The sequence below is a fragment of the Dryas octopetala genome, chromosome 2 (assembly GCF_963921425.1).
Source record: "Dryas octopetala chromosome 2, drDryOcto1.1, whole genome shotgun sequence".
Classification (NCBI taxonomy): Eukaryota; Viridiplantae; Streptophyta; class Magnoliopsida; order Rosales; family Rosaceae; genus Dryas; species Dryas octopetala.
The window spans coordinates 12197942-12213433 of NC_141367.1; the positions used below are offsets into that span (position 1 = coordinate 12197942).

The window sequence follows — 15492 nt, forward strand, 5'->3', positions numbered from 1 at the left end:
ACAAATATGCATGGACAAGGTTGGGTTTATAATTAAATGGGCCACATTAATTATGTGGACAAGGTATTTTATTTCTGACCTTAAGAATAAATATAAGTTATTTATTTAAAGTCCAAATAACAAATATTAGATATTTACTCAAAGAAATAAATATTAGATATTTATTTAATGAGAGAATCATAAGCAGGAAGTTGGGACTTTAATCTATTTTTTTGTTGTGGATAAATAAGAAAAATAATAAAAATATCTCAACAACCCATTCCCTCTTGTAGGCCGGCCACACCTTTGTGTTTTTTTTTGGGAGGTAAAAGGATCGAAACTTTTATTAACTTAATGTTGGATTACATCATCAGTGTTGGTGTGTGTTTGTAATTAGTTAACTTCTATTATACATAGGATTGGTAGTTCATTAGATGTAGGCTTAGTTTGAGATTGTTGTGAGAAAAAACAACTGTGAAGTAAAGTAGTTGAGTGTTTGGTAAATTATATTTTCAAAAGTGTTGTGAGTACAAAAGGCAGTATGAAGGTGTTTGGTAAATTGTAATGTAAAACTGCTGTGGCTATTTATAATGACTAAAATTGATATGATGCTAAAAGTGTTTTCACTTATTTGTTTGGTAAAAATAAAATGTTTTTTTACATGTTTTTGAAATTTTTGGCTACAAATTTGTATTAGCATTAATTTTTCGAAGAGCAACATTATTAAATAAGTATGCCTATTATTTTTTTTTGGGTATATTATAATTTTAATCGTACAAATAAAATATCATAATTAATTTTCACAATATTAAATATAATTAACAATTGACCTATTTTTTTTTAATTTAAGATGTGATTTTCAAAAATTAATGAGGGTATGGGTAAAATAAAATTTTAATTGTTGCTATGATTCACTGTAGCTTTCAAAAGCACTTACAAATCTGCTTTTTATTTTTGCTGTGGGGAGTTGAGAATTGTGGAGCAAAATATTTTTTTATTTTTTTATTAAACACCAAAACTGCTGTGGGTGATTGAGAATTGTCATCCACAACAGTTTTTGGGTCCTCCACAACAATCTCAAACGGGGCCGTAGTAAGTTTTGGGTTTAGGTATAAGTCTTGGAGAGACTTGTAATGGTCGGTATAAGTCTTGAAAATTGTATGATAAATCCCTAATTAACTTGATAAACACCTCTATTTGGCAATCTTCTCTTTCAATTTGTCAAACACACATGCTTGTGTGACGCAACGTAACACGTAGAAGGGAAAACAAGTGTTAAATCTAGTTAAGATAATTGGTATCCATAAAGAAATTTAGAGAAATCTCAGAATTTTTTGATATGGAAAATATTGAATTATACTCTTAAACAAGTCTAAAGTTTCTTTAAATACTACCACAAAACCCTAACTTTACTAGGAAAATAAATTTTTTTTAGGAATTTCCTAAAAATTTAAAATGTTATTTTAAGCTAGTAAAGGATATATGGAATTTGGCCTAAAAATCTCATATGTCATAGCTAAGCAGTGAGTTTGACTCATCTCATCATTTTCTTTCGAATTGATATGCAGATCTTCTGAAAGGGACATTAATTAGGACCCGATCAAAAAACTAGAATATGCATTTACTTGGGCTTTCAAAGTTCAAGTTGTTGCATATAAAGAACGTCCCGCCATATGTTCTTCATCATCGTGGCAAATATGGTTGATAGTAAAGGAGAATTTCTTGGTAATGAGCAGATCCAACATAATGTAATTGAAGACGTACTAATTTGAAAACAATTAAGAAAGGCAACGATTGAGTTAATTTAGCAATATATTCAACATCTCAAAGAGGCGAGAGATCAATTAGCTAATATTAGGATAAGGGAAAAGGAAAGTCTCATAACCAAGGACAAAGATCTTGCAATGGAGGAAAGTTTTAATTAAGGAAGAACAACCAAAACTACCAACAAAACCAATGCTATCTAGACTGGTCAGAGTGTTGTAGATCTCAAGAGCCTCGGAGTTAGGCTCGCCACTTCACCCCAAGCCGAGGACTCGTCACGATGTTTTTATCCCAAGTGTTCATATATGGGTCATATTCAATCGCACTCACTTGGGGTCTATTGGTAATTGACGCTGGATCTTAAGGACTTCCAGGTCTGATCACCATTGCCCGCGTTCGCAGGATCGATCACAAAACGTACTTTCTCCGATCATCACCTCCGGTCGAAACCTGAAGCCTTCGGGGGAAACGTGCCAAGGAATACCACACTTAAGCATGATTAGATATTATCCCACGGTATTAGACTATTTTGGGAGTACTTTTTCATGAACCTAAGATTCTTGGGCAAGATGAGACTTTCCCCTATCTACCAAGGCATCCCATTAATGTTTGGTGCATGCTTTGGGTTAAGGCTTGACCTAAAGCATGTAGCATCTTGCATTTAATGTTGGCTTAATTATCGATTTATCACCCAAAACTGTAACTCATTTCCACTTTACCACCTGAAAGTTTTTTTGTTCCAGATTACCATCTGTAACTTACATGTGTGTCTCATTTTACTTTGTTCCATCAATAATTTCGTTAAAAATAATAACCTGGCCGTTAATGCTGACGTGGCGCGCTAGATGTGCGCCACGTGTCACATCTTTTCTATTATTTTCAGATTTTTTTATTCTTATATTTTTATAAACTTTGAAAATTAATTAAAAATAGCTCCGAACTCAAAAAAATACACGGAAAATTCCTACGGACTTGTCTTGACTAGCACTAATTTAATATAAGGTTAAATAACCAATTTTCCCTCTAAAAATTTTCAAAAAATTAGAAAATCCAAATTTATTTCTAAAAAATTAAAATAAATTTTCCTCAATTAAATAAATTCTAGAATTTTTCGTAAACTCTTGAAAAAATTCTCAAAAATATTTTGGAAATTACCAAAAGCCTGTTTTAGAGAATTATTTCGAGACTTTACGGAAATTCTAGAATTTATTTTATAGGGAAATTTATTTTCCTCTAAGACCGAGAGGTCTTTTGGGTAGCAAGTGTTCACGAGAAAGGTATTGTTAGTTTTTAGAAAATTAACGGTGCAGATCTCATATTTTTTGGAGTTCGGGAGATTATCCTATGAATTTCCAAAGAGTCTAGAGTATTTTAATTTTCTAGAAATAAATTTGGACTTTCCAAATTTTCTGAAAATTTTTAGTGGGAAAATTAGCATTTTGACCCCATAGTAAATTAGTACTAGTCAAGACAAGTCAGTACGAATTTTGCGTGTATTTTTCTAAGTTCGGAGCTATTTTTAATTAATTTTCAAAGTTTATAAAAATAGAAAAATAAAAAAAATCAGAAAATACAAGAAAAGATGTGACACATGGCGCATATCCAGCGCGCCACGTCAGCATTAACGGCCATGTCATCATTTTTAACCGAATTGTTGACGGAATAAGGTAAAATGAGACACGGATGTAAGTTACAAGTGGTAATTATCTGGGACAAAAAAACTTTCAAGTGGTAAAGTGGGAATGAGTTACAGTTTTTTGTGGTAAATCGATAATTAAGCCTTTAATATTTCCATCATAGGTAGGTGCACTCGTCACTATTCATAGTTGAAGACGTGGATCCATCTCCACCTTACATCTCCATGTAGGTAACGTATCATAGAACCTGATTGGAGCCTAGAAATAAGGGACGAAGTGCCCAGGGAAAAGGACTGAGAAATTTCATGCACAAAACCCTTGTCAAAATATTGCTAGAATCAACGAATCGACTTTGCCATTGGAGATTAGTAGGCTGGTTCTATCTGAGTATCATTTCCAGTGACTGTGTTTGGTTGTTTCTTTAGGTGGCTTTTACCAGAAAGGAAACAATAGACTACATCATAGGAGACTAAAAACATCCAACTCATCTCTTTACGTTGACCCAAAAACATCTAGTTTTTGACATCAACATTATCAAGTTGGAAATTTAGCAGCAATATATCCTCAAATAACAAGGCAATGGCTCAACTCAACAAGGAAAAGTACATATAAAGAAGTTCCAAAAGAGGAATTATATATATAGGATGATTGAAGAAGATGATAAATTTAAGAAACCATATAATACTATAGCTATTGGGAGAAAATATATACGATTAGATGGCTTCTCAACTGCAAAACGTAAAAGTTGAATGCCACAATATTTTTTGGGGATGAAGGAGTGCAAAGTTTGCCTACTCCTCAATCTGCCACCATATATTTTTTTTCTTTTGTGAGTGTAGGTGGTGATTTTTGTTGTAGCTATTTCATTAATTTTCTTTGTCATTATAGTTGCAAACTATCTCCGCTCACCATGACCACTTTCAAACTTGGTTTTTTCAAGAGAAAGCCCAATGACTGAACTTTATTGAATAGACAAAAATATATATTTAGAGGGCAAGAAGATAAATATATTGTTGTTGACACCGACAATATTAGGCAGCAACAAGATATTCATCCATCTTATTATCTACAAAAATGTCCAAAGTAGTATCATGCTTGTATATATTAAAGAGTGACGATTTTCTCACTCCAATTTTGTTTGTTTGCATTCATTTAATTGTTTTTATGTATTGATAATTGAATAAATAATGAAGAAAAGTAATGAAGAGGAGTGCAAGTGTATAAAACAGAAGTGTTAAAATCACTACCCATATTAAATTTAATTAACATAATATCAATGCTACCTGGAAATACAACAAATTTCAGTTTTGATGTATATTGTTGTAAGTCTAAATTCCCTATCTCATATTGATCAAAAAGAGAAAAGTAAAATCTCTATTTAATATTATTATTCATACTAAGCCACCTACCACTTAGCAGGACTGGCCAAATCCAAAAAAAAAAAAAAGACTGGTAACGAGACAAGTGACAACGCACTTGCCAAACAGATCCTAAAAGAAGACCTAAAACCACCCTTCTAGAACCCTCCCCCTACAGCTATAAAAATGAACTTATTATAGGGTTTGTCTCCGCAGAAAAGATGTTCAACCTTTGTGAGGCGGCTGAAGGTGGAGATGAGGAGGAAGATGATGATGCTAGTAGCCCAATGATTCTAATGAAATTATGTATTGGAGCAATGATATACCAGATCAGGTATATACATCAACAACCTTCAATCATTTTCCTCATGTTTATTTGTTTTTCTGGTTATCTGAATCTAATATTGAACTAATTTCACTCTTCTCATGGATTCTACCCTGTGGGCCTCAATAGCCATCAACAATCTGTTCCGTATCCTTGGGTTGGTCTCTCTCTCTTCCTTCGGTTTTTCTTGGCTTGATGTTTCTTATAATTTTTACTTTTATCATATATTTTCATGATTCATGATCTATATGTGTATGTGTGTTGCAGACGGAAATGCTATTTTATAGGAACAGATTGGATGGGCCTTGGGGGTCGACTGCGCAACAGAATCACCATGTGGGAAGAACTCACCTGAGCACTACTTTCAAAGGTATAATTCTTTTCTTGTAAAAATAAAAATAAAAATTTTATGGTGATGCAGATCGACTGTGATTATGTTAACAAATATATGAGCAACCAGAATAAATTCCTCATTCTTTTCTGTTGCTAAATTTTTTTAATTTCGTTGCAAATCTTTTTTGGATGAATCTTGAGATTAGTAGGTACTTATAATCTTTTGATACTTTTTTTTAAATTTCATTAATAATGGTTTTGCTTAAGGTATAAAATTAAGTTAATTAGTTGAATCAGAGACAATGTTGTGATGAAATTGATCTAAATATCATGTTCAGATCTAGATCTTTGAATTATGTTTCATGTTTTAATTATAGATATACAATTAATTTTAATTTTTTGACCAGAAGAAAAAAAAAATTTTAATTTCGATTTTATTGCTTGTACCATTGATTCGAGTTATACATATATATATATCTCCAATTGTATACCAAACGAGTTCTCCTAAGTTGTTTATGTGAGTTATGTTTAATTTGATTTCTTACGAGTAGATCTTATTTGATCTCTTTCTCGCTACGATCTTCATACATAGGTGAAGAAATGTTGAACAGTTGCTGCAGAACATAGGTTTTTCCTCCCATGGCCCATAAGTTCATTCCAAGAGAAGTAAGCCTCTATAACCGTAAGAATTTCATTCTTGACTCAATTGTTACTCCAATTCTTGAAGATAACCTAATAGCTTTTTTTTTTTTTTTTTTTTTTTGTCTTTTTTAATGACTGAACAACAGGCAGGTTTTCTCTTGATCCATATATGGTTGGCCAACAAGACAATGCTCTTCAACCATTTGATGAAGCATGGGTTGACGTAGCCGATCAATGTGGAAAAGAATTCGAGGGGGTGCCTTTCCTGAGAGAAATCAACATGCTCTTGTACCCACCTCGATCTGCTAGCTATTCTTGGAAGGGCGTAGATATCAATTTTTCTCTAGAAGGGTTGCGGCCTTTGCATTCATGCGGGGTTGAGTGATGGTCAGATTAGCTATTTACCAGGCATTCCACTTTAGCTTCCTTTGGCTTCATGCTGATGGGTTTCACATACGAAGGATACAAATTGCTTGCTTTGCAATATTGACATATAAACAAATTGATTGTACACATTGGCCTGATGATCTTGACAAGAATATATAGTTTGTAATTTGACAAAGATAGAATCGTGGTACATTCGTGAACTAACAATGAGAATCGTGGTAAATTTCATTGCTATGATTAAGCCTACATATAAAATGAAAGAAAATAAGCTTCAATATGAATAAGCAAAGCACCACCACATTACAAAAGTTTTTTATTTTTGGCCACTCACGTTACAAAAGTTTTTTTTTTTTTTTTTTTGGCCAGGGACACGTTACAAAAGTTTAATTATGCAGATGACATACATAAATGCTGTTATTTTATTTGGCATCCAGAACATTAAATTCTTCCCACGTACATACCTTAATTAAATTAGTCCCTCAAAGTTCAAACACCGTACGTAACTCTCTCCCTTAAGTCTTAAGTGATATTAAAGATAAAGAAAAAGAATTGGTCAAAAAAAAAAAAAAAAAAAAAAGAAAAAAACATACATCTTGGGTTTAAAAGACGTACAGCTACCTGCTCCCAAGATTATTATTTGATGCTTTGACCAGTATAAAAGAAAATAAGTTATACGATTATAATAAAAAGAGAGCTACTTGCTCCCAAGATTATTATTTGATGCCTTGACTATTATATATAAAAGAAAATAAGATATAATTATAATACACATGTGATGACATAATCACGTGTACCATTATTAATGTACAAAATGTTAAATTCAAACAGTAGAAAAGTCTTCGTCAAATTGAAGACCTTTAGCAAATAGAGAAGCAAAAACCTGCATTTCATGTTTTTTCAAAACCACCCCAATGTCAACACTTCCACCACCATTCCGGCTATCTGAAAGAGAGATGGCTCCTGTCTTATCTATGGAAACCACCTCAGTCCTCCTCGGCCTGCCCCATCCAAAATCAGTATCATAAATCTCAAACCGATGTGAACCAGCAATGGAAAACACTCTATCCATCTGGCTGAAGTCGAGGAATTTTGAAAACCAAAACTCTGCCCCTTTTAAAAGCCCATCCTCCAAACTCTTTATAGCTTCAGTAATGGCATTCAGGGCCACAACCAAGCCATCTTCTCCCAACAACCCTTGGGTTTCTGCGACTGCTTTACGACCCAATAAGCAGTTCCCAAAATAGGTTGAAGGTATAGGAGGGTCCAAGCGAGAGCGTGAGTCCACCGCGAAAATGACAACTGTTTTGCCGCCAGGTTTGATTTCTTGTGCCTTGACCAAGCAAACCCATGAGTAGGCACATGCAAGAGAAAACGTTGACAAATGAACACGTGAAGGGTCGGCCTCATGTTTTTTCTTTGCCAGTGCAGTCATCACAGACCGCCTTAGGGTTTGTATGTTTGCTTGAGTGAACTCGAAGGTGCCTCGAATAAAGTCGGGTACTACTACTGGAGGTGTATCCAGGTGGTCGGTGATGAGGCTTCGGTTGTTGGGTCCACCCATATTTTGGTACTGGTCCGAGTAGATTTCTGTGAGCCCATTTGGGTCCTGGAGGACCCTTCTGTCATAAAATGGTTTTAGCTGATCCGGTAGCAAAGAATTTGAAGACGAAGATGATGATGATAATGCATGTTGTTTGCATATGTGAGCCCAAGATTTAACGAACATGGTTGAAGTTTTACCGTCCAGGGCAGCATGGTGTATGGCTGTTCCAATGGAAAAGCCACGATTAGGAAAGAGGGTGATTTGCAAAGCCAAGACTGCGGCTTTTTCAGGGGATATAGCCAATTGGGGCACAAGAGGATGGTATTGTTTGGCTTCAACAAAGTCATTTCTTGAGAGGGAGGAGAAGTCGGCACTAGACTCGGCTATTGTGAGTGAAACGGTGTCGCCTTTGGCATACTTGAGAATGGGTTTGTGGGAGTTTTGGGGCCAGCTGAGGTTTCCTGCCAGAGGTAGGAAGTGTTGGAGGGTTATGGAGAGGGAGGTTTTCAGTTTGGGAAGTATGGAGTCGAGGAAGCTGAGTTGGGTGTTAATGGAAGACGATAATTCGTAAAAGAAAATTCGTTGAACGGGTTCAAATCTGAGCCAGAGTAGGTCAAAGAAGGTGAGAGGGAGGGAGTGATCATCTGGTGTGGGTGAGTCCAGTGACACTGCCTGTGGAGCCACCCTGCAAACCTCCACTATTTTCACTGAGTTTGGCTCTGCCATTGGAGTCTTGGAGATGAAAACAATTAAGCTTAATATATGGAATGCGTACCTTCCCCCTTCTCCCTTTATACATATATAATTATATATAGATAACTATGCGCACGTACGCAGTGACGCATTACACTCACACGCATACCAAAAGAAGAAGTATCTGCCAACAATTCTGCTGAACAGACGGCTGGCATACATGCAAGGGATCGCTAGAAGGCTAGAACCATCTCTTGTTTTTTTTTTTTTTTTTTTTGGGTCAACCTAGAACCATCCCACGTAGTCATGTACGTATGTATAAGAGCGAGCCTAATTAATGAAGGTTCTATTTCAGTTGCAAAAAAAATATATATATATATATATTAAATATATTACTTTTTAAACTCATGTTCCCTCGGTGGAAGTTCACATGCATCATAGTAAGGTAAAATTTTGTGCGAGAAATTATTCGGTGTAATTGATACACTGTCACGTAGTATAACTAATTCAACGTGTCACAATATGTGTGGATGTTATTAATAGTATATTCTACTAATATAAATATATTATCCAGTAATATCCTTACACGTTAGATTGATTATACCATATGACGGTGTATCAGATACACCCAATAATTTTTCAGTGTATCGATATATCATGATTTGTAGACTTGAGCCATTAGATGAATAATCTGATCCAAGGGTTGATAATTTGATCTAAGGTCCGCTGATTTTAGATAACAAATTGCAATATTTTTTTATTTGAACTACTAAAACGTTTATGTCATTTCACTTTAGATACTAAATTTTACTTTAGGTACCAACTTTAAAAAATATGATTATACCGAGCTGTGACTGTCTAACAGTCATAAATTTTTTATTGATTTGTTTTTTTTTTTTTCAATATTTGTAAGGCTTAAATTTTAATGTTTAGTCTCTGAGTTATAGAATTTCATCCTCAAAACCTAAATAAAAAGCATTAAGCCCTTATAAATTTTAAATTTTTATGAATTTGAAACAGTCACAACTGTGACTGTTCGAGAGTCACAACTGTATAGCAAACCGATTTGTAACCTAACCCAAACTAAAAAAAAATTAGTGTCTTACTGCTTTACTTAAAAACTTTTGAAATTAGTTATTTAATTCTAATTTTCTATTTGATCTAAGGGCTGAAATTTCCCAAAATAACCGGCTGTAATGGATAATTAAGCCAGTAAAAGAAAACAACAAAGGAAACTGAGGTGTTGATGACATTGATGACAACCACTCATTATTAGGGTTGAGTTTGTTTAATCGAAAAACTAAGACCGCACCCGAAACCGCTCCAACCGATGTCGAGAATAACTGTATCGGAGAGGAACCGTATCAAGATATCGGTTTGCCAACCGAACCGGTATGTTCGGTTCAGATTCCGGTTCTCAGATCTTAGAACCGTCGGTTTACCGAACCGAACCGAATATATATAACATTTAATTTAAATATTACATTTTAATACATTTCTATACCCTAAAATACCTTTCTATAATACATTTATATAAATTTCTATAATTTATATAAAAAAATATATAAATTTATAAACCCTAAACCCTATAATTAATAGTTTATATGTTTTTAATTTATATAATACATTTCTATATAAAAACTAATTAAAAATACCCTAAATTCTAATATTATATCATATCCTAAACAATTTATACTATATAACTATAAACTAAATACTAAACCCTATATCATATTCCTTATATTTCATACCCTAAACCTTAAACCCTATTGTGTATTTTAAAAATTTTAAATCCTATACCTTATAAGGCTTATTATATCCTATACCGATATATCATATACAAAATAGTTTAAACTAGTATTAGGTTTTCAATTAAACTAGTTTATATGTGTTTTAACTTTTAATTTGTTTAATTAAAATTTTAATACTCTAAATTGCTTAAAAGCCTAAAACTCTACAAACTAAAAATAAAAGTAACAAAAAGAAATTTGACCTAGTGATGGTTCGACCTCAAGACCATAAGGGAAAGGCTGGTGCCTTATCCACCAGACTACAAAATTTTTATAAATTTGTTCTTCCAATATATTTATTTATACATATGTTAGAAAATAAAATTAATATACAATTCACATATAATGTATAAGTCAGTAAGTGTTTTAACACTTTAACCTACTATTGTCTTCTTCTTTTTCACATTTTGCGCCGCGCACTGTTCTCTCTCTCTCTCTCTCTCTCTCTCTCTCTCTCTCTCTCTCTCTCTCTCTCTCTCTCTCTCTCTCTCTCTCCTCTCCTCTGCAACCCCTCTACTTCCCCAATCTCCAAACACTCTCTCAAGTCTCAACCCATTTGCAGATACTCAAACCCAAATCCATTCCCCATCCCACCCAACACAAAACCCACAGAAATGCGGTCTTCAATGATCGGTTTGGCCATGGACGATGTCATGCTGGGAAATTTTTGGGAAATTTTGTTGTTTGGGCTGAATGTGAAATTCTGTTGTTTGGGAAATGTTTGATCTTTGTGGTTTAATTTTGCTTCTTTTAATTGCCTCTCTGTCTCGCCACCTTCTTGCTCAACCCACCACCGGTCAAGGCCTATTCCGAGCTGAGCCAAGCTGAAATGCCGGTCTGCCCGAGTGCCGATTTACAGGCAATCCGGTCTCGGTCTCAGTAGACAAAAGGGCCAACCTAGAGGGTCCGGTCTGGTCTTCGGTTTGGGCTTTTTGGCTCGGTAACTGGACCGAATCCACCCCTACTCATTATAGTTACTATTTATCAACCCCTATTTTTATTATAGTTAATTAATTTATAGCCTCTAATCATTATTGTAATTAATTCATAACTGCTTTTTTTAGTTAAATTTTTGCCTAAACCCCTTAGTGGGAATACTGCCCTGCCCATTATCCTTGCACGGTTGCACATGCCCACTGTGGCATTGTCCCTATACACACGCTGACATCATCACATTTGTCAACCAAAAAATGAAGAAATTATTTGGTGTGAAATGAACTAACCAAAGTGGGAAACTTCCACTTACTCCCTCAAGTTAACAGTTTTTAGACTAAAGTCGACAGTGTTTTAAAATGAATGCTGCTATTTGAACAACCCATTTTCTCTCTTTGCACACCCTTTTCTCACTACACCCCTCACACTCTTCTTACCAAAATATCTCTCTCATTACGAAAATACCCTCATCTCACCAAAACACACCACATCACCCAACACACCCCATCAACTCAGAAAAAAAAAAAAAAAAAAAAAAAAAAAAAAGCATACCCCATCACTCAAGATCCTCCCCCTCTTAGATTTTTTTTTTCCTTCATTTTTTCTTTGTCTCTCAATTTTCCCTCTTCATCAGAAAAGACTTAAGGATCGGAATCCCGGTCATCAATGGTTACGGTCATGTGCCTCGGCCGGGGAGCTTTTGTTAGGGTCAATCGGAGCAGCAACAATTAGTTGTGAGTTTCGTAGGCCATTCGGCACTGGTCTACCAAAACTGTTAGTTTCGTTCGGTAGTCATCCGCTGAATAGAGTAGGATTGTTCAACAGCTATCTGTCAAATATTATATAAAGATTTGGCGAGTACCTGCCAAACGTTTCTTGGATGTTCGGTGGCTGTTTGCCGAACCAGCTGCACAGAGAGAGAGAGAGAGAGAGAGAGAGAGAGAGAGAGGGCTCGGCGCAGGGTCTTCTTGGAGATGGAGCAAAGAACAGAGAAGAACGATGGGGTGTGTAATATGAATTGTCCTTTAGTGTCTTTTCACATTGGGGCAAATCTGTAAATTTACAAATTAAGTGGAAAGGGTGTGCAAAGAGAGGAAATGAGGTGTGCAAATAGCAGCACTCTTTAAAATTCATAGTTAAATCTTTTGTATTGTAATCAAGTCCTTTTATGTCATGTATATATAATTTTTTATTTTAAAATTGCCCATATTATTATTTTAAATATTTAAAAAGATAATTCATGATATTTAAATCCTTTGTATAATTGTAATCAAGTTCAAGGCATAGAACGCCTCGCCATAAGTTCTACATTAGTTTGGCAGGTGTGGTTGATAATAAAGGAGAATTTATTGGTAATGAACAGATCCAACATAATGTAATTGAAGACTAATTTGCAAACAATTAAAAAAGACAACAATTGGATTGAGCAATATATTCAACGTCTCAAATAGGAGAGAGATCAATTAGCTAATGTTGGGATAAGCAGGGAAAAGGAAACTCTCACAACCAATTAAGGACAAAGATCTTGCAATGGAGGAAGGTTTCAATTAAGGAAGAACAACCAAAACTACCAACAAAACCAAAACTATCTATTTGTGGATAAATCTACCTAACCATAGCCAACCAATACTAGGCCACCACTTCCACTAGCCCAATGTCCTATTTGAGGATAGAGATCTCCTGTCCCCAAATCTCATGTCGCTCCCTATCCCTTCTCACAAATTTTGAGGGCCTTTTTCGTAATTCTTGTTTTACTTAAAAAAAGTATATATATCTTTTCAAAATATCTTTTCAAAGTATATATATATATATATATATATATATATCTTAGCTAATTTACCAGGCATTCCAGTTTAGCTTAATTCATTTGGTTTCACATATGAAGGATACAAATTGCCTTCTTTGCAAATAGTGATAATTAAACAAATTGATTGTACGCATCGACTTGATGATCTTGACCAGATTATATAGTTTGGAATTTGACTGAGAAACAAAGTATATTGAGATTTGTGAATGATTGGACTTGCTCACCCAATTGGCAATTGATTTTGAGTTGAATATATGTTCAAGTTTCTTTCGCATTTCGATCTCTACGTCTATATAGATGTATTATTTATAATCTGATGCTGAAAAATTAATTTTTTCATTGATACACATGTACATGATACACATGTACATGAGAATATATTCTTGCAGTATTTACGTGAACTCTTCGTTATTTATTATTAATTGGAGCCGGCATCTCCTTGGTGTGGTGGAGGGACTGCTTGTACTTCGCCGGAAAATGGAGAGTGGGGAGGGTATTTTGGCTTCCATGATCTCACGGGGTTGGGCTTTGGATATTTTGGGGGTTTTTTTAATTTTTTATTTGTAATTATTTTTCTATTTTTAAATTTTCTTGAAGGGTAAATTAAGAATTTTATTAAAAGTTGGTGTATTTTTAAAATTCAAAATTACGGAAGTAAGTAAATGACGGAAGTGTATGTATAAATCTCAAAATAACATTTTTGTAAATTCCGGTGCAACAAAAAACTCAAGCCTTGTGACACAAAGAATAATTTATCAATCTAATATTTTAACTAATTTATTCTTAAAAATAAAAGAATATTAATTAATTTTTGAACAAATTATAACTTACACCTCTGAGGTTTGAGGTGTTTTTCAACTTGCACCCTAATGTTTCTATTTATTAACAGTTTGCACTTTATTCAAGGGCATTTCCGGTAAATCATTTTGTGGTTTAAAAAATATTTTTAAATAAAAAAAAAAGAAAAAAATAAATTTTTAAATAATTTCTCATCTCTCTTAATTTTCTCTCTCTCTTCTCTCTCTCGCTTCCCTCTCTCCAACAACCCCTCCCAACCCAGCCCCTCCTGACCTAGTCCAAAAATCATGTTTGGACATGTATGTTTCCTGCGTGAACTTTGATAGTAATTGTATGTTGAAAGCATAAGATCGAGGCGTGGTGTATGAGAGTAGGGGGACTATTTAGATCAATTGTATATGCTGAGTTGACCACCCTCTCTAATTTTTTTTCCATAACCTTCCCTTTATACCCCTAATGTAAAAAAAAAAAAAAAAAAAAAAAAAAAAAAAAAAAAAAAAAAAAAAACTAAACTAAACTAAACATTCACCATCATCTCCATTGGACTGCCGGCGACGGGAGCTTCGCTGAGGAGTGAGGTGGGGTCCGGTGAGGGAGACAGCGAGAGAGAAAGGGAGAGAAAGAGAAGGGGAGGAAGAGAAAAGCTGGGGGTGGGGGTGGGTTTTTGGGTTTCGGGAGAGAGAGAGAGAGGCTGGGAGGAAGAGAGAGAGAGGCAGAGGGAGGGAGGAGCGACGGCTGGGAGGGGCTGGGGGTGGGAGATCGAGGGAGAAAGAAAAGGGGCTGGGGGTGGGTTTTGGGTTTTCTGGGTTTCAGGAGAGAGAAAGAGGCATGTAAGAGATGTATCTTGTGTAACTGCTGTATTCAAATGTTTTCAAACTTGAATTATTGTTTCAGCTGATTGGTCTTCTAGGATTCCTTAAGAATAGGTCTTCCAGTTTTATAGATAATTAAGTCTTAGTTTTGTAGATAATTAAGTCTTTTACTTGTATATATCTAGCTGCTGCCGTGAATAAAGTTTTAAGATTTTCCAATCACCTTTTTTGGTTAATCTCTATATGGTATCAGAGCCATAAAATCTCTCCCCTGTTAATCTTTTTTTTTCCTTCTCAACTCAATGGCAACACCTCACGCCATTCTCACTTCCAACAATCATCAACTCCTCACCATAAACACAGCTGCCCAAACTCCCATCAAACTCACCTCCACAAATTATCTTTCTTGGAAAATTCAATTTGAATCCTTATTTGTTGGCTATGATCTTCTGGGGTATATTGATGGTTCCACACCCTGCCCTCCCCAAACTCTCACCACAGACACTGTCACCACCCCCAATCCAGCCTATCGCACTTGGGTACGCCAAGACAAATTAATTCTGAATGCCATCATTGGCTCTCTTTCTCCAACTCTTATTTCATTTGTTGCTCGTGCCACCACCTCCAGGGAAGCTTGGAACACCCTCTCCAACACCTATGCCAAACCAACTCGTGGCCGCATCAAGCAAGT

The 15492-nt window shown here is 35.0% G+C and overlaps 1 protein-coding gene and 2 long non-coding RNA genes across 3 annotated transcripts; 2 read left to right on the forward strand and 1 right to left on the reverse strand.

Moving 5' to 3' along the window:
* Positions 1–5000: 5000 nt before the first annotated feature.
* On the forward strand, positions 5001–5417 carry LOC147293146 (uncharacterized). The gene is made up of 3 exons (XR_015120181.1): positions 5001–5072; positions 5193–5220; positions 5331–5417. It is a non-coding gene; the product is annotated as an uncharacterized LOC147293146 (long non-coding RNA).
* Positions 5418–5868: 451 nt separating this feature from the next.
* LOC147293147 (uncharacterized) lies at positions 5869–6600 on the forward strand. Its single transcript, XR_015120822.1, has 2 exons — positions 5869–6062; positions 6185–6600. It is a non-coding gene; the product is annotated as an uncharacterized LOC147293147 (long non-coding RNA).
* A 478-nt stretch (positions 6601–7078) lies between these two features.
* On the reverse strand, positions 7079–8736 carry LOC147293148 (phenolic glucoside malonyltransferase 1-like). The gene has a single exon (XM_086232028.1). It carries the CDS (start codon positions 8692–8694, stop codon positions 7246–7248), a length of 1449 nt encoding a protein of 482 aa, XP_086088154.1. The 5' UTR covers positions 8695–8736; the 3' UTR covers positions 7079–7245.
* Positions 8737–15492: the final 6756 nt, after the last annotated feature.